Source organism: Brugia malayi, assembly GCF_000002995.4.
Source record: "Brugia malayi strain FR3 genome assembly, contig: Bm_v4_ChrX_scaffold_001, whole genome shotgun sequence".
Lineage (NCBI taxonomy): Eukaryota > Metazoa > Nematoda > Chromadorea > Rhabditida > Onchocercidae > Brugia > Brugia malayi.
In genome coordinates this window covers 17,334,906-17,357,807 of record NW_025062479.1, presented here as the reverse complement: position 1 = coordinate 17,357,807, position 22,902 = coordinate 17,334,906, and the positions used below count along the sequence as shown (strand labels likewise).

The window sequence follows — 22,902 nt, the reverse complement described above, 5'->3', positions numbered from 1 at the left end:
TGTCCATAATTTGCATAAATGATACTTCTACAATGAAAACTTTCACAATGGAATGATTCATCTACTTTAGATGTATTTGCAACTATATTTGAATTCAACTACATAAAAAATCTCCACTTCATAAAAGTAGTATCCAATGACAGATTATTGTATTGAAAATAAATGAACCAGCTTATAATCACTGCCATTCGGTCGATTAATAAATCTACGTATAGAAACCTAGGGAACGGAACTGTAGCATTAAACCTGAATTGATACAAAACTAGATTGGAGCAAAAAGGAAGCAAGCGAGGTAGGAAGCGTCGAGGAGTGGCATTATTGTCGAGGGTTTTAAAAAGTGGACATTTTCACAGATAAATTCCAGTCTGGTGGGAATACCCACATCTGTATTCCTTTTCTACTGGGATTTCGGAAATTGGAGTTTAACTCCAAAACTCAAATTTCTTTTTTACACCTTTTTTTGTTTAATACTGCTAAAACTAGAAGGAGAGAACTACCACGTGGGGATCTTCAATTTATCTCTAATTGTGTTTATTATGATTACCTTTATATAAAATGAATAAAATGGTAGGCAAAATACGAAACATATATTCGAATCCAGTCTTAATTGTGGCAATGCATAAGTTGTATAAAACTAGTAGATCCGAAACCTGATATATCCGGAAAAGTAATTCTCACTGGCCACTTATGACTTCTGAGTTCGCGTGCAAGTATTATACAGTCCCGAAATTGACTTCAATCAAAAACTGAATCCCAACCCACACCTTCTGCCAAGAAAACATACATTTGAAGTCGGCTGTTTTTAACGCAGCCACGTTTTTAAGACTAGGAGTCGTGAATAGCATTTGGCTGCTTCCTGGTTTTCCCGTCAAGCATTTTGAGGCATTTTGATTTATCATGGATTTAAAGGGATTATTAAAGTTTATTGTATGACACCCAAACGAGCAGAGCAACAGCGTCAGTACACACAAGTTCCGACAGTCACGAAGAACAATAACTACCTGGGTAACATTGTTTCCACAACATTGTTTGTTATTAAATATACATTGCGCAGCTTAAATATCATATGTTCAAGTTCTTTTGGAATTAACTAATCAAGAAATGTGAAGCATGGAATATCAGACTAGACCATTCTTCTAATGTGAAATTTTAGAAGTTTTTCTAGTGTAGAATTTCAAAAAAAAAATCGCTAGAATATGGTAAATTGGTACCCAAGTGTCTGGTCGCCAAAAGTTTGGATCGTGGCAGATTGAGAAATTCATGAATAAGTAGTAGCCGTTCGTATCAATAATAAACGCATCTAAAGCTGGAAGTTCTGCTAATACTTCCTTCTATATTTTCCGCGTTATGATCTTTAGCTGTTCCAGATCGACATCATGAAGAAAAATGCTTAAAACTGTTTGAATCATGCAAACAAGGTGACTTGTCAATCTTACTACAATTGCTTAAACCTGAAACAGTAAATCAGGTACATTAGTTGTTCTTGTTTGTACTAGTGATCCTAAAATGCTTACAGTAATAGGAGTAATAGAAATAGTTCGGCGCTTAAAGTGATGCATGTATGAAGTAGTTTTATCAAATATGGTTTTTTTTTGGATGAAATAATAGAGCGCCTGGAAAAGCAATCATAAAATTACCAGAGATGCATTATTCCTTAGCTAGCGGTAGCAGGTCATTTCAATTTTGTTTGGTAAACTCAGCATGAAAATCAAACAAGTGGAAAATAAATCTTTTATAGCAAGATAGTTATTGTTTTGTTTTCCGCTATTTAAATATAATAAAAAACATTTTTAAATATAATGTAACTTTTGGAATATTCCATCTTTTCTGTAACCTGATTTTCTCAGCCTGATCTGAACAACCGCAACTCATCGCCGTTACATTATGCAGCCGGTTTTGGGAAGGTAGACTGTGTTCGAGCGTTACTTGCAGCTGGTGCAAACATAAGCCAGGCTGATGATAGTGGTTTGGTTCCATTACATAATGCATCCTCATTTGGCCATATTGAAGTGGTGAAAATTTTGCTAGAAAGTGGTGCTGACACAAATGTTAGCGATCATTGGGGCTTTACACCACTTCATGAAGCAGCTATATGGGGAAAAGTATGTTTCCTTAATAAATTGTGGAATAGAACTATTCAGATAGTATTATGTATTGAAGCTGATATTAGGTAATTTTATATAATGTTATATATTGATGTTTAATATCAGGTAGTATATTGAAGTATAATATCAGTTAATGTTGCATATATATGAGGTAGTGTTCTATTAAAGTTCAATGTTTTTTCTTATTAATAAGCTTTAAATATAATACAACATTTCATCAGTTTTACACTCCAGTCCCTTTTTTTTTTATTTCTGGAAAAAATTGGGACATTGTGCAGTTTTTTTTTTTTTTTTTTTGTGATAAGGTATAACGAAAATAAACAACTTCGAAATTCATTATCAGGCTGATGTTTGCGTCCTTTTGCTGCAGCATGGTGCTTCAGCGCGGAGCGAAAATTCAGATGGTAAGACACCGCAAGATTTAGCAGATGGCGATGCTAAAGCAGTTTTTACAGGTTAGATGTTGTAATTTGTGCAGTTGTGTTGAAGAAACTTGTAAATTTAAGAAATATGAAGATGGAAAGATTTGGAAACAGGCTTGTTTCTACTACTTGCAGGTGACTATAGAAAAGACGAGTTATTAGAAGCAGCAAAGAATGGAGATGAGGAAAGCTTACTCTGTTGTTTAACGCCCTTTAGTATTAACTGTCATGCAGTTACTGGTAGAAAGGTTAGAGCTGATTATTAATGAAGAAATAACTGCGAAGAAACTTCTTTGGTATTTTCTTGAAAAAATACAATTTAGAGTCTAAGTTTTTTTGAAATTTGATAGAATCTGCTCGAAAAAAAAATCTGTGCGAAATTTTAGTTTAAAATTGGTGTTTTTTTATTGCAAAGTCAAATTTAATTTCACATTTACCGAGGTATTGCATTTCTTACAGTCAACACCGTTGCATTTGGCTTGCGGTTATAATCGAGTAAGAACAGTTAAAATCTTGCTAGAAAAAGGTGCTGATGTTCAGGCTGTAGATATTGGGTAAGCTATGTTTAAGAAGTATATAAAATTCCTTGTTTGTGCGTCTTAACAATACGCTGCTTATGAAGTTTTTTAAGATTTTGATTTGATATTATAATTTAATCATTATTAAATAGTACTCCATTTCTTCTTCAGAAATTCGTATCTTTGAATAAAGTTTATATTTATTTTAGAGGCTTAGTACCACTCCATAATGCGTCTTCATTTGGACATTTGGAAGTGGTCAATTTATTGCTGGAAGCAGGTGCTGATTCACAGGCTGAAGATTTGTGGAATTTCACACCGCTTCATGAATCTGCAAGCAAAGGACGTCTAGAGGTTTGTTTATGCTTAAATCCTAGACATAGCAAATATTGTATAGTTACCCTTCGAATTTTGGTTTTTCAAATTGTCTGAGTGTTAAAAATTCAAATTTCGATTATTCCAAGGTGGTGAGATTACTAGCAGCTAGTGGAGCTGATCCAACACGTAAAACTGGCAATGCAAAGGCACCCATCGAATATATAACTGATGAAGATGTTAAGAAAGATATACTTCATGAATATGCTGGTTATAAAATTTATGCAGCAGCACAAATTGGTGATATTCGTATGGTTTGTAAATTTTTAATCATGTGAAAAAATGCTTCTTGAAATTAACATCGTGACGAATTGTAGAGATAAAAAAAATTTAGATGTTGAAGTCCTGCTGTAAGAAAGATTTTTTCAGTCATAATCATTGGGCTTTGTAGTTCCGGATAATATATGGTTTATTAAAATTGGTTTTTTGATTTGCACACAAGTTGGTTTATTTTAGTTAAAGAGCCTACTAGCCGAACGAGATCCTAATTATGTGCATCCTTGTCTGAAAGAGACTCCACTACATGCAGTTGCAGGCTCAGCTCATCAGAGAAGAAAAGTAATTGCTGAAATACTTTTGAAAAACGGTTGTCCTACGGATGTCTTAAACAAAGAGTAAGTTTTAGATAAAGAATTTTTTTTGTTGGTAGTATACTGTGTATTAGCCAACCTTTTAAATTGTTTTGGATTTTTCTTTCAAACACACATTGGTGAAATAAGGTCATGTAACTATTATCAAGATATAAATAATTGAGTGTTTAACATTCAGCGGTTTTTCTGCGCTGCATATTGCAACAAAACTATGTTCATACGATGTATTGGAAGTACTGATAAGTCATGGTGTTAATATTAGTAAACCAAGTAGCTGTGGTAAGACAGCACTCCATATTGCAGCCGAAAAAGGGGATTTTGATTTGTGCAAGTGAGACAGTTGTTACATTTTTTATTTTTCCATAAGAACTTCTTTTATATATAAGTCTATTTTCTTATATCAGATTTCTGAAGCTATTAATTTGAAACAGTAAGGGAAAAAAAACATATTCATATTTACTTTTTCCTATTTCCCAGGAATCCAGCAGGTTTTTTGCATCCGAATAAGTGATTGCTGTAATGGAAATTTTTAGTGAAGTGATGGACATTTGTTTCAGACAGCTGTTAAACTATGGCATATTAACTGATCTGAAAGATAATGAACAAAAAACGGCAGCTGATGTTGCAAGAAATATTGAAATTAGAGACCTTATCAATTGTTGGAGCCAAGAAAAAATAAACGTCATACAAAAACGCTGCAGAGTAATGAAGCATCTAATTTTATATCTATATTTCAGGGAAGAAAATCTATACTGAAAGGCCTGATTTCCACTTTTTTGTTGTCTTTTTGTTTTCACCTTAATTGATTAATCGAGTTATTTTCTAGTTTGGCTTCGTTCACTGGTTTATTTTTTTTTTTTTTTTTTTGTAGGAATATATTGGAAAAGGAGTTAGCTTTATCGTTTTTCCTGTTCCTGATACTTGTTTTAGTTGTTTCTAGTCGTAGATGGTTAATTATACAATTAATCATAATTGCATCGTACTTTTATGTTGCTGGTTCAGATTCTTTGTTTTTTCTTAAAACTACGATAATATTAGGATTGTTATGCATATGTGGTCAATATAATTCAGCTCTAGATGGTATAATCCGTCATCGACAAACCAAATTAGGAGGATGTTTTAATTATTTCCAAATATTTTTTTAAAAGGGGAACAAAAGTGTAAAACATTGTCATAAGCAAAGAGAAGGCTACAAATATTGTCACGAAAGCCGAAATCGTGGTAGTGATTCTGGAGGTAATACGGTATCAAATAAAATTGAAACACCGAAAGTATGCCACAATGTCTTACAACGAGAAACACAAGCGAGATATTCAGAAGAAGTACTATTGGATGCTGCAAGATGTGGTGATCTTTGCACGATAAAGGTAAGATATATTTTCTGATTTGTCGTAAGTGGTTAATGTGCTCTATTATACCTTTTTATGTGGCTGGTTGTTATTTGTTTTGTTTTTTCTGTTTGGTGAGACGAGATCAAAATTATATAAATTTGTCCTCTTTTTTCAACTAATAATTGAAATGGTTATTTGTTTTGCATCATTGTTTTCATAAGAATTGTACATTTTAAGATGATGGATCTCATTTTAGATTTCATGTGGATGTTACACTTTTTAAATTTCTAGAAATGTTTCAGTTCGTTATATTTTAGGATTTGTGTTAACTTTGAATATGTTAGTCTCACAGAAATTTTACAGCACATAATTGGAAGCTGTGGAACGAGAATTATCAACTGTAAAGATTTTAATGGTCGTGAATCAACACCCTTACACTTTGCTGCTGGATATAATCGAGTAGAAGTACTGAAGTATTTGTTGAGAAAGGGTGCTAATGTTGAAGCAAGAGACACAGGGTTTGGGATTCTGATTTGGTTTCTTTGTTAATTTATTAGTTATTAGATTTGTTAATTTATTAGCTATTTAATTGAACTACTAAATATTGGTTACCATCCAGTATCAATTATTTTTGTAAACCAAAACAGCTAAAAGAAAAGATTTTTAAAGTTTCTTGCTTTTCATTATTCTGCGTTCCAGTTGGTTGGTTCCGTTGCATAATGCATGCGCATACGGTCACTTGATTGTTGCAGAATTACTTGTAAAGGTGAATTTCTGGTATTGATTAACTTTTTTGAAAGTCGCATTTTATATTAAAGTTGTTTTATTTTTGTTTGGAGTTCTTGTCATTGTCCAAATAGCTGTCGTTAAAACAGTGATAGCAAAATGACCTTTACTTTTGATAATCGTATTTCATGAAGTGATAATCACTGTTTTTATATATGCATGATTTTAAGAGCATAATGAGCATATCAATTTGAACTTATTTCCATACTAGAGTTGATGTGCAAGGATTGCGTATGTTTTTTTTTAAGCTATTAGAATTTTAGCATGGTGCTAATCTAAATGCCACCGATAAATGGGGATATACTCCTTTACACGAAGCTGCTTTGAAGGGGAAATTTGACGTCTGTAAACTTCTTATTATTAATGGTGCTGACCCGAAGCGCAAAGGACGTGATGGAAAAACTCCATTGGATGTTGTCAGAGAAGGTATTATCTCGAAATTCTCATAAGTAATTTTCCGAACTTTTAATTTAAAGTAGGAAGCAGTTTTTGCAGATATATGAAAACCTTCAAATATCCTCATCTCTGATGTCAATTTGCAGCTTATTTGCATATTTAGGAGCAGAAGATGTATATAATTTGTTGCGTGGTGACGCAGCGGTGCTTGAGGCAGCCAAACATGGTGATATTGAAAAAATTCGGAAAATCGTTATCCCAGCAACAGTGAATTGTCGCGATGTTGGGGGACGTTTTTCAACGCCGCTGCATTTGGCCGGTGAATTTTTTCATAAAAGTTTTTAGATTTTGTCCGGTTAGCTTTTTGTATATTTTAAATTGACTATGATTGGATCAAATTTATAATACAACACACACACAAAAAAAAAAAAAACTATACATATCCTTAAGTCTTAAAAAAGGTGTGAGGTTGCGGCAACTTTCTCGTATTATTTTCGCAAAGTGAATTTTAAAACTTTTATGAAAAATGCACTGGCCAAATTATTTGCAAAAGACGGAAACTTAAAAGAAAAAGCATGTTTTTTATGGTATATATATATATTTTTTGGATTTCTTTGTTAGCTGTAATGCCTAAGATATTTCATACTGTTTTCATACGTTTTCTAAATCCTAAAATCCGTCTTTTGCAAATAATTTTGTTTTGTAAAAATTATAGCTTCCCAAACATTGGTTTGCTTCAGCTGGCTATAATAATCTGGAAGTTGCGCGATTTTTGCTTGAAAATGGTGCAGAAGTTAATTTGAAAGATAAGGGTGGTCTGATACCGTTGCACAATGCGAGCAGTTTTGGACATCTGGAAATTGCCGCTTTGTTAATTGAATGTGGAGCCGAAGTGAATCATCCAGATAAATGGGGTTATACTCCTCTGCATGAAGCAGCTCAGAAAGTAATGCTGTTGGAAAGATTTTCCAATATTTCTATATTGGCTTTTTTCAGAATATTATGGAATTATTGATCTGCTTTTTATGATCCACTGAAATTATCGTGCATGAGAAATCATTGGACAGAAGCGAATCAATGGTAATATGTGCTAGAAGATTCAGTCATTTTAGGGTCGCACCCAAATTTGTTCATTACTTCTAAATAATGGCGCAGATGTTACGCTGAAAAATAGCGAAGGTTTTACTGCACTGGATATTACTGTTACGGAAGACACAAAGGAATTATTAATGGTAGTCATTCTTATATTTTTAAAACCTATATTCGGTTCAGTAGCAGCTTGTTGGAAAATTGGTGTTATTATTAACTTTCCATATTATCTGAAGAGCTGTTTTGTTCAGAATGCAGTCCCGGTTGATCTGAGAGAATTACCAGCTGTTCATGTTGTGCGTAAAACAAGTGGATCAGCGGTTGATGTACCAATTTCATCTTTTGTGTGGGAGATTATGGATAATGCTGTTGTTGACATGCAATCGGTCAATTGTTCGAGACAAGAAACAAATTTAGGGAGTGAAAAAGTGATGTTTTCTAAACAAAAAAAAAGTAACAGCTTCAAAGTTTTTTGTTAAAGGTTTCGTTTCATGGTTTGATGTAAAAAAAGTATTTTTAATATGCTGTATTTTAGTATTCATAGTTTAGGTTCAAACATTCAAAAATGTTTCATTTCTTCTTTTTGACTAAACAATTCAGTTGTTTGGTTAGATCGCATAGTTTATATTTGAGTTCAGTTAAACGATGGAGCATGGAAAGCATACACAACAGTGTGATAATAGGCTTGGAAATTTTGAATTTGACAAGCATTGTGACACTAATTAATGCATACGAAAAAATTTCGCTGCGTTCGTTTTTACAACATTGTTTTTTAGATTTTCTTAAGGTTTAATATAATATTCTACTTTTAGGAAGATAATGAAAATGAGACAAAGTTTTCTATGGAAGACTATTTACGATCGATTGGTCTTAGTTCACTTTCGAATTTATTTGCTAAGGAAAAAATTACATTAGATGTTTTGGCCAGTATGACACATGATGATTTGAAAGCGATCGGAATTGATGCTTTCGGGACTCGATTTCGATTGCTTAAGAACATTGGGAAATGTATAAGGAAAAGTGAGGGTAATGCATGTGGATTAGAATGAATGGTCAAATATAAATCAAATAATAATCTTTTTTCTCCAACTTGATAACTTTTAATTCACCTTATGAGTTTTTTTGGATATTATTATTATATATGTGAAAATGGTTCAAGATGTAATCGATAGCTCACGGTATTATTTAAAAACTGATATATTTTCTTGTTTTCTTCAGAGCTCATTATCAGCATGATTATCTACCAGCTATGTTATTATGTCAGATTTTTTAATAGAGTATTTGGAGAACTGAAGCAGAGATTGAGATAGCCGTAGTCGTAGTGATTTGAAATATCCCGATCGTTACTTATTAACCATTTATTTCATTTCAGCTTTACGTTAATCTACGTCAATTATTTCATCTAATAGGAATTTCATTCGTTACATAATTCCTAAAATATTTATTTAGGTAACGAAAGTAGGAATTCGCCGAGTAATGTTCAAGTACCAGTATCAATAGGTACAGTGTTGGTACAGATTGAGCCTTCAAATGAAGTATTCCAACAAATTGAAAAAGCATTGAATTCTACAATTGTTTCACACCGAGATCTTGGCTTGGGTGGAATGTACACCAAGTTTGAAGTGCTTGAAGTACAGAAGATTATTAACAAAAAAATTTATGAAAGGTGATAAATCTTTATCATTATGGAAGACATTAAAGGACTTTCAGAATAAATTAATGAAGATTAAGTGATACTTGGAGATGTCCGGTAGTAGCGATTTATAAAGTCGGACTATCTAAATAAATAATTAAAAATTATTGAATGCAAATTCTTAAGGCCCAGTTTTTTAAAGTAGTCGTTTTCTCGAGTTAGCTGTAATCTTCAAAGTAATGTTCTTTACAAAGGTATATAAGACGTCGTGGAGATATAGCGGAAGAAAATTATGGTGAGCATAATGAAAAACTTTTGTATCATGGATCACCGTTTGTGCATTCCATTGTACAGAAAGGTTTCGATGAAAGGTATTCATATATGGGTGGTATGTTTGGTGCTGGTGAGTTAATTAGGATTTATCTAAATTTGAAGAGCTAATAAATGAAAGATTTTTAACTTAAAGAGTTAATGATTATAAAAGCAAGTTTTATCTAATTTAAATAAATAAATAAATAAATATATATATATATATATATATATATATATATATATATATAAAGCTAATCGGATGCATTATGTTTTGTATTTGTTTTGATATAACAGGCATTGGATGCAGTCTTCACCATGGTCGTCCTTTTGATGTTTGTATACTACACAAAAACTTCTATAGGTATTTATTTTGCGGAACATTCGAGCAAAAGTAATCAGTATGTATTTGGTATGGCAGGCAGTGGATGCAGTCTTCACCGTGATCGTTCTTGTTATATCTGTGTACGACATTTATTACTTTGTCGAGTGACGTTAGGAAGATGTTTTATGCAGGTTGGTTTGTTCTTTATTTTGTTAATTTTTGACCGAAATAAACTCACTCAACAATAAGCATACATTGTTCTAGTATACATTGAATTAGTTAGTAGTTATTTTCTTTTGTCCTAGCTTATTGCTTAACAGTATTTTTATGTCCTTCATCCAGATAATTTGAAATATCTCTCTTTATAGAGTTCCTGTAACAAAATGGCACATTCACCACCTGGTCATCATTCAGTGATGGGGCAACCGCGCTCAGGTGGTTTAAATTATCCGGAATATGTCATATATAGAGGAGAGCAAGTGAGTAATGCTTTTATAATTTGTAAGTTAAATTTTACTACTTAGTATTCTCAGGAGATGTCTTAATTTAGATATCGAGCATTTAAAAAGAATGGTTTATGAGAATAGACTTTGAATTTTGGGAATTTGGGAATGAGAATGTGATCAAAATTGTAATTTTTTTTTTTTTGAAGTTGAAAAGCTACTATTGAATTTTTTGAATGGTTTTCAAAAATATTACTTACCAGTGGAAACTGATCAATATCTAAATAACCATTTTAATATAGTGCTCTGACGAATTTGATAAACTGTAAAAATGAGATCCGTTATCACTTTTTGGAAAAGGGGACATTTTTTGCAGGCCTATCCAGAATATGTGATTGTTTATCGAATAGTTAACGACGATTTGAGGCCTGATTTTTAATGGTTGTCCCATTTTTCTTCACTTTAATTACTTTTAGTTGCTTCTTTATGGAACTGATTTTCACTCCAAAAAAAATTCAAATCTGGTGTGCAAAAACAAGTATCCAAAGTGATAGTATTGCTTCCCAAAGTTTGAAGCATTTCTATGGTTGTTTAAAAAAATGGTTAAATAGGTACTTTTCAAGCATAGCAACATCACAGATTTGGTTACTTGATAAAAGGATGCGGAAATCTTTTCGAAGAACAAAAATCCAGTATTTTTTCAGCTGTTATGAACGAATTCATTACCTATTAGCGCGTTATACTACTGTTTTGCCGAAGTTAAAAAGTTGAAACTCGTTTTATGTAATCAGAAAACATTACGTTTAGTTCCGAACAATTTCTCAAATTAAAAAAAAAAAAGTCTCTATTTTTTTTTTTTTTTTGTGTGTGTGTGTGTGTGGAATCTGCTGAAAAAAATTTTTAACTTCCTTGAGATTGAGAAATTTTTTTCAAATTTGTTTTAAGAATGTGTGGAACTCATGTAAAAATAGGTTCAACATTTATGTTTGATTTTCGAAATTTTATATTCTTTTTCTTTTATTAACAGATATGAAGATAAAACTGATCTTGTCAGAAAAAAAATTTATGGTTATTCATTAACCGTCTCATTTTTTTATTATGCTTCATTTAGTCTTTGTGATGTCTTAGTCTAATAAGACTGTGTCAGTTAGATCACATTATCTTCAAAGTAATGTAATTTGGTAGTGAATGAATTATTGTAAGTTGAGCAGAATTGGTGGATTTGGTAAATGTATTTCTAGGAGTTCACTTTACGATAATGTAAGAATGGTTCCTCCCGGCTAAATTATTGCTTTTGCTTCGCCGTAGTTTTTATATTTTAATATAATAATACAGTGTACAGTATGAGAGTAAGCATCATTTGTTCACACGCTTTCATTTCCGGTTAATTTATATTTTTTTTTCAATTTCGTGCTATTTTTTATCATATGTTGTATTAATCAGCTGAGCTTAGGTGTTCTATCGTTACAGTTAAAGTGCTAATATGATATTTTGATTATACGTCAGATCAGCAAAACTGCCTGATTTTTTTTTTTCCAAACATTTCAAAAGAATTTTTGAATTATGTTTTGCATTTATTTTAGGAAATTAAAATTTTTGTGGTTTTGGTATTTCAATGTGTAGAAAAGTGACTCATACAGTATAATTTTTGGTCAAAAAGTTTTATCAATCCTGTATTTTTGTGATATTTCCTTCTTTTCTTCCCGTTGTTTGTTTGCTGCTTACATTCTATTCAATTTTAGCCGTGTTCTCAACTGTAAAAGCTGATAGCTAATGTAATATTCCTGTTGTCTGCTTTATGCTTCTGTCCTGTCCTCTTCAGTACTTCCTTGCTCACGATTAATCGCTTTATATATAGTATCGGGTTTAACAGTTTGAAAGTTTATGCATTGCCTGCTTGCAAACTGCGACTAAACGTGTGATTGATAACTTTCTGTTTTGGAATTAAAGAGCTGTGTTATATGTATATGTAAAAAGTTTTGCAAACTAATTCTAGAATCCTCACTTTAAAAAAGGTCATTTTGAAAAAGTGACAAATTATGTGACCAAAGGTCCTCGAAACTCGAAACAGTTTGCAAATTATCAGTATCAGCAGAAAACGTAGTTGGGATTTTTTCATGTAACTTGTCTTGTCAGTGAGACGAGCGATGGAATGTAGATCGAGATTGTTCAGTTTAATGGAAGATTAAATGTTACATTCGATTCAGTTCCTGTTTTTGTAGAGATCACGCATGCAACGTATAAAATATGTGAGTAACACAAGGGTTTCATTAACTTCAAAATTAGTAATTTGATATTTTTTACGATTCTGCTATCTGATTCCTTGTTTATCATATCATACGCATATGTGTATTTTTACCAGTCAGGTTCCCGAAGTCAGATGATGCAGGTGTACGTATAGACTGTGTTGGAGGGGTGTAATGGAAAAAAAGGAAACTCAGATTCATATCCACAGATTTCCTTGACAGTCACTGTTTGAAATGCCAGAACTAGTAATTGTCGGGTATCACTGAATCAAGCGTAGATAAAGAAATGTTTTAGTTTTGAAATATATAGAAAAAGATTTTTCAATTTTGCTTTAAATGAGATAATAGGAATTTGTCAAAGATAGAATTCTCTGCTTATATTTCTTTTATCATCGCTCATCTACAGTGCTGAAGATAGTATATTTTGCTTTGTAATTAAGCCATTTAAAATAACCCATTTATTCAGGAGTGAGTGGCAATGTATAGAACTTTTTATCAAGTATGACAAGTGATTTGAACCTCATTGTCTTCCATTAGATTTCCAAAACTCCGTATCTTCATTGTACAACGGACTTATTGTAAATTGTTTGGAAGTATTTGAAGGGAGTGTTTATAACAATTTCGAAGAGTTTATTGCTTGAAGAACTTTTTTTTTCTTTTAAACGGAGAAGTAATTTCAATTCTTATGAAATCATCAAATAACTCTGCAATGATGGTTCAACTACAAACAAAGAACTGTCATGCCTTGAGTGCACGGATCGATCGAGAATGAAGCGACCATTATAAAACAACACGACCATAGGAATACGAAGTGCAGTGCAGTGACCTTTCCTTCTTACGGTGCCACATTCGGATATTCGAATGTCATATGGGAGGGAAAGTCGGTCACTCGATCCTATGCAATTCTCTTTCGCGTTGCAGTTGCTTTGTTGTTCACATGTGGAAGGTGGCGTTGTGTGCGATTTTGGAAATGTTGAACACCTTACAATTCCCGTGTTCCTTCCTAACAAACTTTTACCTCATTATTTCCTTTAGTATCGAAACTTTCATTTCTTTCTCATCATTTTAGAGTGACTACATAGTCGCTTAGAAGGGAAACGCGTAAAAGTTGCTTCGCGCGGCATCGACCAAATCTCAGTCAAAAAAGTCCGAACTTTTTTGTTCAATTTGTTTCCACTTCATCACCTCACCCAACATCAAAACAGAATTTCGTATTTTCCTTCCTTTCAATAAAGGTGCAACAACAAGGATGTGTCTTGTAGAGAATATTCGCATACTGTATTGATGTTCCGTGTGGGTTAGATTTTGTCCAGTGAACTAAGAACCATTGAATTAAAGGTTAGATGAAAATTTTCTACGCTGATGGTTCCCAATTAAAGGTTAGATGAAAATTTTCTACGCTGATGGTTCCCAATTAAAGGTTAGATGAAAATTTTCTACGTTGATGGTTCCCTGACTGCAGTTGAGGTTGTTCGGTCGATGTGCAAATATGATTTCTTTTTAATCTTTGTCTCTTACTTGGATTCGTGATACACGAAATGATTTATTAAAAGTCAAGATTACCACTATAAATGAAATATTAATAACATATATTTTAGCATCGAGTAGAAAACTCTAGGATTTAGATGTCCACGGAATATCGAAAACGAATTATCAAAACTTCTGACCCTGACAATGAAGTATTTCGCAAAACTCGGAATATTGATAATATCAACTCTTCCAGATGCTCAAAAGCAGAGGTGAGCTATTATTTTATAAAAAATTGCTATGATATCTAGATGCTTTGAGAAATAATTGAGAGTAACCTTCGAGGTGAAACATCTTATGCAGGCGATGATTGCACTATTTGTGGTTGATATTTCAATATTGAAGTAACTGAGATTAGTTATCTCAGTGAATTAAGAAGCTCTCTGAAGTGGACTGGAATATTTAGAGGAACGGCACGGTTGAGTCACCAAACAGATTGGCGTTAATAAAACCAGCACCGTATAGTGACGATCCAGAAGTCATTGCGCAACGAGCATGTATTGATTATTCGCAAAAAATTACCCTTGAAATGGCGAGGAGCGGCAAAGGTAAATGAACAGCAGAATAGAAATTAAGTTACAACTGATTTAATTCCATTCACTGTGTCAATTTTTAGAAGCGGAAGAAAAAATAAAAAGTATGCAGAACTTCAAATTACCTATTCGAAATCATTGCGCTGAAATTGCCTAATTTATTCTATGCTTTCATTATGAGTTTATCAAAATTTCATCTTCTTTTTTCTTGAAGTTCGTGGAAATTGCGGTAGAATTTTTCAGCTGGGCGCCCCGTGCGTGTTTTTGCTGACGGTGTCTATGATCTCTTTCATTATGGTCATGCCAATCAACTACTTCAAGCAAAATGTGCTTTTCCAAATGTATATCTTATTGTTGGAGGTATGATGCTGTTGTGGTTTTTTAGGCTTTCTAGCTTTTCTTTTTTGTAATCTTCCTTTTCACCTATATGTTTCTTTAATTTATTGCTGATATTTAGTATGTGGTGATGCGGAAACTCTTAAATATAAGGGCCGTACAGTAACATCTGAAAATGAGAGATATGAAGGTGTACGCCATTGTCGTTACGTTGATGAAGTCTACAGAAATGCTCCATGGTTTTGCACTGTAGAGTTTCTAAAAAACCTGAAGGTATTCGTCTTGTAGTATTTTTGGTAATTTGACTACTTCAACTGCTCCGTGAATCTTTTTTAACTTTTAGACTTTTAAACTTATTGACCCTTTCTACTACATTCTCGCAGTTTGTAACTTGACCTTGTAACTTTCAAAGTTGTACTTAACACTTAAAGGTATAGTAGTTAATAACCTATCTATTTTGCTTACTTGACTATCATTTTCTACCATAAGTTGTATTACTGGTTGCTTTTTCTCACGCCTTTAATCACATCTCACTCACTCTATTTCGTTGAATAACTTTTTATATTTTAGGTTGACTTTATAGCGCACGACGCGATACCATATGTTGCGCCTGGTGATGCAGATCTTTACGAGAAATTTCGGCGAGAAGGTATGTTTATTGAGACGCAACGGACGGAAGGCGTTTCAACTAGTGATGTTGTATGTCGAATAATTCGTGATTACGACAATTATGTGCGCCGTAATTTGCAACGTGGTTATTCAGCTAAGGATCTCAATGTTGGATTTCTTGCTGTAAGTTGTGTTAACTATATCACTTTAAATAATTATTCTATAACTCTGTGCTAATATCTTTTTTGACTTATTTCTGACTTCTTTCAGTCATTTAATAGGGTGTTGCAGGCTAGACGTTATCAGCTGCAGAATCAGGTTGACCAACTGAAACAAAAAAGTTTGGAAGTTATAAAGACATGGCGTAACAGAAAAGATGACTTTATTCGTGGTTTCTTGGAAACATTACAAAAAGATGGCGGAATCGGTTTTAATGTGTGTTTGCTTCTTTTTTTTTGGTAAATGGTAACCGTTTAGGTGAGAACGATATTAAAAAAAAAAAAGTGGCGACATCAGGTTTTTGTGAAAAATGAAATGAGCGAAGTCTCATACTTCGTTTCTAAAGATAGGTATTTCTGACAGTTCTGGAAACACAAAATTGTTTTGAGGTAGGTAGAAACACCAAGTAGTAAAGAATAATTTCATGCATTATGAGAACTGTTTGCATAAAATATTTTTCTTCCTAGATAAATTTCTAAAAAAAAAATTTCTCAGACAATGACTGCATAAACTTGGCAAGATTGGCAAAAATGATTTTTTGCACTGGAAAAAATTTTTAATTACTATAAAGTTGATTCATTTCATATGCTTTTTAATAAATTGCAGATTGTTGGTAGTAGGTTGAGAACGCTTGTTTCACGTAGCCCGTCTCCATTAGAGTATGAAGAGCAAGCGGAAGAGGACACTGTGGATGCAGCTTCATGCTGTGAAACGTCTTCAACAACTAGTTTTGCAAGTGCCAAGAACGAAGCGTACTAATGAAATGCGCAATCTGAATACTTAGTTGTCTATGAAGTGCCATTTTTTTTATTTAAATCCCCACATCTTATTTCCAGGTTATTGCCTTATTAATTATTCTATTTGTTCTTGCCTCTTTCATAAAGACATTAATGCAGTATTTTTTATATATGTTACCATACATTATTTATTTTACATGGGAGTTTAAAAATTATTGTTTAAACAAACGTGAAAATAGTCAGCACTTACCAATCTTTGCAAAATTGAACGTCTTGATTCTTAAAAAAAAAAAACGAAAAAAGAGAAACTTACATTGAAAACATTTTATTAATATTTCATAGTTCTTATCTATTACTGAGCTTAAAATGTGAATTATTTTAAAAGTTCTTCATATTTACTTTTTTCTGTTCCAAAAGATTTCCACCTTGCTTTGTTCACATTAGAGATGAGATTGAAACTTCATCATTGCTTTGTAATTCGAGACTCTAACGTTTCAAGATACTAAATTGTTTGCTTTTGTTACTTTAGAAATTTTAAATTAGTCGCTGGAGCAGTATAGAACTAATTCTGCCTACCGGACTTTATAAATTGCCAATTATGTTTAGGAAAAGCATAATGTTATGCTCTCTACATTTTATATTATGCTGGATATTATCTCTTCGAGCTTAATTCACAGCAGTCTTTGAATGAAACTTTATAGGTATGAGTAAGTTATAACCAAATAAGTATAACTGTGTTTGTCTTGATCGATTCTCTTTCAATACTGATTCCTTTCGTAACCGACTGATGTTACAATGTGACAGAGATTCTTTCTGGATTCTGTCTACAGATGTTTTAATGCTTCACTTTATTTTCTAATAGCCTCATGGCATTAAAATTTTACAATTTATGGGATTTGTTGTTATATTAATCTTTGTTATTTTGAGTTGAAAACTCATTAGTGAAAAAGTTAGAATATCTTCATAAATTTGAAACGATATCTTACGGTTCCGAATTTCTAGGTTAAAGTTTCACTGAAGATGAATTATTACGAGAGCTTGCTGCAACGAAATCAGCTGTTGGTAAAAATTAAATTTTGAGAGAAAATCCAAGTGTTAAATTTGAACATTGCTTTATCATTACATCATAATTTATTAACACTCCATATAATTCTTCATATCTTATTCATTGGTCTTTCCGTAAGATTTGTTTGTTGTTAATATAATTTTGTCTTGATTCCAGTTATGATTTACTTGGTTGGGAGTGACTTTTGTTAACAGTTATTTATAGTAATTTAAAGTAGAATGCTAATGTAAGGGAGTTGAAATTATTTTTAGGTGTGGAGTTGATTTTTTAAAGGAGTATATGATGTGTGAAGTATAATATGAATAAGATGTTTGAGCAAATCACCTCCAATTTCCTTGGAGGTGATTTGCTCAAACACTAACCTTCGATTTGTTGTACCAGGTCACTTTTTGTATATCTATGCTTTACATATACAGTTTGTGCAAATCTTATTTTTCTTGATTTGTTCTATGAGAATTAAATTGATAAAACTTTCATACACTTAGTGCTATTCACATTTTCTAGAGATAACTTTCAGTCCTCTAGCCATAAATGGTTTTTACCATTACTGCACATATATTTCCCGAAATATGTTCTCATTATCTCTCTGAATTTCAATTCTAGTAATTCAGATTTTACTGTTGTTATTTCATGCAGTGCGTGACTGCTTCCTAATCATCTGGTCGCGAATATGCAATGATTGTTTTCTCTAAACGGATTTTCGCTTACCAAATCCCAGTAGTTGTGGAATTTGGATTTCATTATTGATAAACCGTGAAACGGGCAGCGGTGATCGGGATCACTGCACTGACATTACTTCAATCGTTGGGCGTGTAGATCAAAGTTTCTTTAAATTGTTTCTAAGTTTTCTGAAGCGAGGCAGGGTTATTCCGTTTTAAAACTTATTCTATGGTGTGGTGTTTGCATTTTTCGAAGATTTTTTTGAGGTGAGTTGAGTTGGGTTGAGGTCATTGATTCATGGTTGATTTGTTGAATGTTTTTCCAGTCGATCTTCATGAATTGTATAATATTTCGAAATTTGAGATCTTTAAAGGAAGTTGGTTGTTACTATAGTATGAAAAATGACTCTTCGAAGCCGACGTCATACGCGATATCGTCCGGAAAAGAAAAAGCCAGGCGGAAAATGCCGCTCAAGGTAAGCATTTTTTTTATTCTAATTCCATGAAACAATTTTTTTGAACAAATTCGAGAGTTTTAAAAAATTCCCAAGTGCAAAGTAAGAAGGCTAGGCAATTTCTGCGGTGAAAAATATTAGGTTAACCTAGGCCAATTTCTTAATTGAAGTCTTCTGTTCGATTCATCTTTGTACCGTTTCGTTATTGAGTGTTAATTTTCAGATCGTTTTACGTCGACTGCCGGCAGCTATGACATGGGAGCAGTTAAAAACTCAACTGAGCCCAATTCCGGAATTCGAATTTTCTGAATTTGTCGCTGCAAAATCAAGGTCCTCTCGTCTTTACGTAAATTCTCTGCTGTTTGTAATTTTCCCTTAATTTTTTGCTCGGTTTTGTATGGCTAGTGACGATTTAATAATTTGATGTGCACCTGTGGATTTATTCATTGGAACAGCGCTGTTACTGATAAAATCTTATAAATTGCTTTATTCTGTCTAGCATGAAATTGTATTAACGTTTCGTCAGATATGGAAGAGTGGTTTTAGTGTTCTGTAATTTTTTTTTTTTGTCCAATTTTGTTTTGTGTAATTTTTTCTAATTTTTCAGCTTTTTTTTTTTTTTTTTTTTTTGAGAAATACAATATCTTTTGTTTGGTTTCATTGCTTCTGAACTGTCCGTTTCATGTGATTGATTTTCCAGCGAAGGAATATCATTTTCGAGAGTCTATTTCGTTTTCAAGAAGGATGATGATGCTATCGCATTCAAGGAACGTTTTCATGGATATGTTTTTGTTGATGATAAGGGTGATAAATTCTTCCTTATATTTTCAAAATTGAAATTTCGAATTGATGATTAGTAACTGGGTTTTAGGAGTTAATTTTACCCACTCTAGTTATCCTGCTTATATTGAAGTGTTTTTTATTATTGCTGGTAACAAGTAGTGAGCATTTATGCTTCAAAGTTGGCGGAACTCTTATGAAATAAATCAAGTATTCAACATAAACTTTGCTCTTACTTGCACCCTATATTAGGAGGCGAGTCTATTGGTATTGTCGAACTTGCGCCAAACCCAAAGGTGCCACACGATAAATTGGAAGATGCCAAGGAACGTGATTTCAAATGTGGTACTATAGAAGCAGGTTTTTTTTTTTTTTTTTTCAGTTTTCATCATTCGTTTCAGTGTCTTCATAGTATAATTGGTCTAAATTAATTTAGATCATGAGTACAAAAAATTCTTGAGCGAAAGAGAAAATCTGCAAAAACCAGATCCGATACCAATGGAGCAACTGATCAAAGAAATCGATGAAAAGGAAAAAATGCTCGAAAGTGATGTTTTCGATTTCATGTTGTTGATTTTCTTATTAATTGCAATTTAAAGTTCAGTGAAAAACAGGTAGAGCATTAGGAATTATTTTTATTTTTACATATTAGAGGAGGGTAAACAGCAAATGAAAACTAGAGAGGTAGAAAAAACATCGAATAATTAAGGTAAGTAGAAGGAAATAATAACAAATACAGTTTTTTTCTAAATCTGTTTAAAAATTTTTGGTAGGGTCACATTATCGTGAGCCTTAAATCTCTAGTTTGAAATTTAAAAATGTTAATTTTAGGTTACAACCTGTTTCTAGCAGTATCTTTCGGGTTAAAAATGTCTGGGAGATGGGAAAGAGTTCCTAGTACTTTAAAGGAGACTCTCTAGAAGCCATAGATTTTGTAAGGTACCTAAATGCATATTCTGACTGTATTTCATACAATCTATGAAGGTTATTGAGCTGATTCAGATGTATATATAATTACTGAGGCAGTGGTTTTGCTGTAGTTAGTAATGCACAAAAATTCATCATTTTATGAGATACATTTTAGAAAATATTTAAGTGAATAAATATATTTGAAAGTGACAAGATTTAACCAAATTTTCAAGAAATCAAATATATCACAAGTTAGATTACAAGTGAGTTTGTAGTAGGGGACGATAAAATGATGAATTTTTGTGCATTACTAAATACAGCAAAACCACTGCCTCAGTAATTATATATACATCTGAATCAGCTCAATAACCTTCATAGATTGTATGAAATCTTGGCAAATAAGCAAGAAAGTACTGAAGTGGAGAATATTGATATATTTTCGTCGATGTATTGCATGTTTCAGAGAATGCTGTGCAGGAAACACCACTAACGCAGTACATAATCAGGAAAAGTATCAGACGCATTGAGGTTGTCCCTCTCTATCTCTTACGATGGTTTTTTCCTTATTCAGAGGCATTAAATTGATGACAGAATTTGGCATTTTCTCAACTATGAAGAAAATACATGGCCTGTAATTAGATCACAAGTGTGTTTGTAGCCGAAGACCTTCATCTTGGGAAATCTGTCAAATAATTTTTACATTTTTGATTTTTCAGCATCAAAAAATTTTTTATTTTTCCCTTTCATGATAATATTCCGTAAGCTCGAATAATTCATCTATCCTAATTTTATAGCATGAATGATTAGTTTTAAAAAGCTTCTTGTAGGAAAAGCGACGGGCTCGTGAAGAGGAGAAGCGTGAGCGGATGGAACGTCGTAATGAAAACGAATTGAAAGATAAACAGGAATGGCAAGACATAAAGAAAGTGATTGAATTTCGTAACTCTAGGCTGGAACGAAGCAACGAAAGTTCAGTGAAAGAAAAAGAAAGGTTGTTAACACATTAACACTTACACAGAAAGTGTAAATTTGCAATACATTCATTGACATATGTTTAATTATTTTTTGGTTTGAGTGGACTTGATATTTGCATCTGATGGTGATAGTTTTATTAGAGTAGCTATACGACACTCCAGGTTTTATTTCATATGTTCTCTTAAGTTTGGGATTGAGAATATTAAAAAGAGTTCATATGTATATCATCTGAATTATAATTGGTTAGGAGATCATTAAGATGGAAATTTTCACAGAACAAAAATTCGAACATACCGTACCGGCGATTGTAGCTATAATGGTGCGATAGAAAAAAGTAATAAATGGTGTGATATTAGTGACCGTGACAAATGTATTCAGTCGTCGAAGAAAGGACGTGATGCGTCAGGTAATTAATTTATAGTGTGAATATCAGCACTTGCATCGTAAATAGGTGCAAAATATGGGACATAATTTAAATTTGCAGCTGGCAGTGATCCTTTTTCGAAGAAAACGAAGCAGAATGATGAAAATCAATGCTTTAAAGCCGAAAAAGTTGAAGAACTAGAAAGAGAGAAGAGGATAAAAAAAGACGAGGGGAGGACTATTTTCAAGAAGACTGTATCATCGAATGATACTGTTGAGGCAGCATCGTACGTCTTTTTGATGTTCTAATTTGCAATCTTTTTTGTTTAGTGCTTGTACTTGCACAGGGTTTTATAATGTAGGGTAAATCATAGAAGCAAATTGCTGCAACTCTTTCATGGAACTGACAACGCGATCGATGCATTTCAACTTAGGTAGAAATTAACACTGAATGCTCCATGGTTATCATGAAAGGAAACAGCCTGGAAGCAGTCATAAGTGAGCTAGGTCACTCAAAAATTGAAAAAAAGTGGTCATAAACGATGCATGAAATACTGATGCACTGAATAGCAGCTACTACTCAATTCATGTTTTTTAAAATAAAAGGAGTCGTTAATGATCTTGCAAAAGCGCATCTTAAATTTGCAAAACTCTGCACTTTTGTTTTTAAATCTTATTATGAAGGTGCAATAACGGAATGATTCCAAGCATGTACGCTCGAGATACATTTAGTGCAATGTCAACTTTTTCCCAGTTTTCTGTGCACAATTGCTTTCAACTGAATACAATGGACACTTCCAGACCGGACAAACTAGATAGTGGAGTTTCGAGAGCAACAAGTCGAATAATAGTGCACAAAACTACAGCTGCCGAGAATGATGAAAGAAACTCAGACAAGGGGAAAAAGGAAGAAAAGACTGAAATTAGTTTTACTAAGCCTCGTCGTAATAAGGTGAGCAATTTAACAAATAGCTGGCTTTTAATTTTTCTTACTTTTACTATTTTTTGAAAATGTTTCTGCGATACAAACTTAACTTTAGGACCGTCCAGAACGTGCAATATATCAACCTTCTGCCGCTCGGCGTCGAGCTGCAGCTTTAGCTGCGAATAGTTTAAATGCTATGGAAAGAGTTGCATCAGCTTCTAAGGATAAACCTTAACTGTGT

The 22,902-nt window shown here is 32.8% G+C and overlaps 3 protein-coding genes across 3 annotated transcripts; all 3 read left to right on the top strand.

Annotated features, from left to right (window-relative positions):
- Positions 1-929: 929 nt before the first annotated feature.
- On the top strand, positions 930-10,761 carry Bm2732 (Uncharacterized protein; the record flags this gene model as incomplete). Its single annotated transcript, XM_043075181.1, has 25 exons — positions 930-1,005; positions 1,368-1,468; positions 1,848-2,102; positions 2,449-2,560; positions 2,663-2,775; positions 2,987-3,081; positions 3,255-3,399; positions 3,510-3,674; positions 3,877-4,034; positions 4,189-4,341; positions 4,568-4,712; positions 5,159-5,377; positions 5,705-5,859; positions 6,041-6,107; positions 6,391-6,553; positions 6,687-6,842; positions 7,264-7,469; positions 7,636-7,755; positions 7,864-8,040; positions 8,425-8,632; positions 9,062-9,278; positions 9,500-9,648; positions 9,919-10,070; positions 10,248-10,358; positions 10,699-10,761. 25 exons carry the CDS (start codon positions 930-932, stop codon positions 10,759-10,761), a joined length of 3,681 nt encoding a protein of 1,226 aa, XP_042931115.1.
- A 3,432-nt stretch (positions 10,762-14,193) lies between these two features.
- On the top strand, positions 14,194-16,551 carry Bma-pcyt-1 (Uncharacterized protein; the record flags this gene model as incomplete). The annotated part of the gene is made up of 7 exons (XM_001897929.1): positions 14,194-14,307; positions 14,502-14,643; positions 14,872-14,988; positions 15,086-15,237; positions 15,535-15,756; positions 15,865-16,008; positions 16,399-16,551. The coding sequence occupies 7 exons, from the start codon at positions 14,194-14,196 to the stop codon at positions 16,549-16,551; spliced, it is 1,044 nt and encodes a 347-aa protein (XP_001897964.1).
- Positions 16,552-18,589: 2,038 nt separating this feature from the next.
- Bma-smg-4 (Smg-4/UPF3 family protein) lies at positions 18,590-22,896 on the top strand (the record flags this gene model as incomplete). Its single annotated transcript, XM_043075180.1, has 11 exons — positions 18,590-18,730; positions 18,933-19,039; positions 19,410-19,513; positions 19,742-19,849; positions 19,926-20,036; positions 20,862-20,926; positions 21,226-21,389; positions 21,649-21,779; positions 21,858-22,023; positions 22,538-22,688; positions 22,777-22,896. The coding sequence occupies 11 exons, from the start codon at positions 18,590-18,592 to the stop codon at positions 22,894-22,896; spliced, it is 1,368 nt and encodes a 455-aa protein (XP_042931114.1).
- Positions 22,897-22,902: the final 6 nt, after the last annotated feature.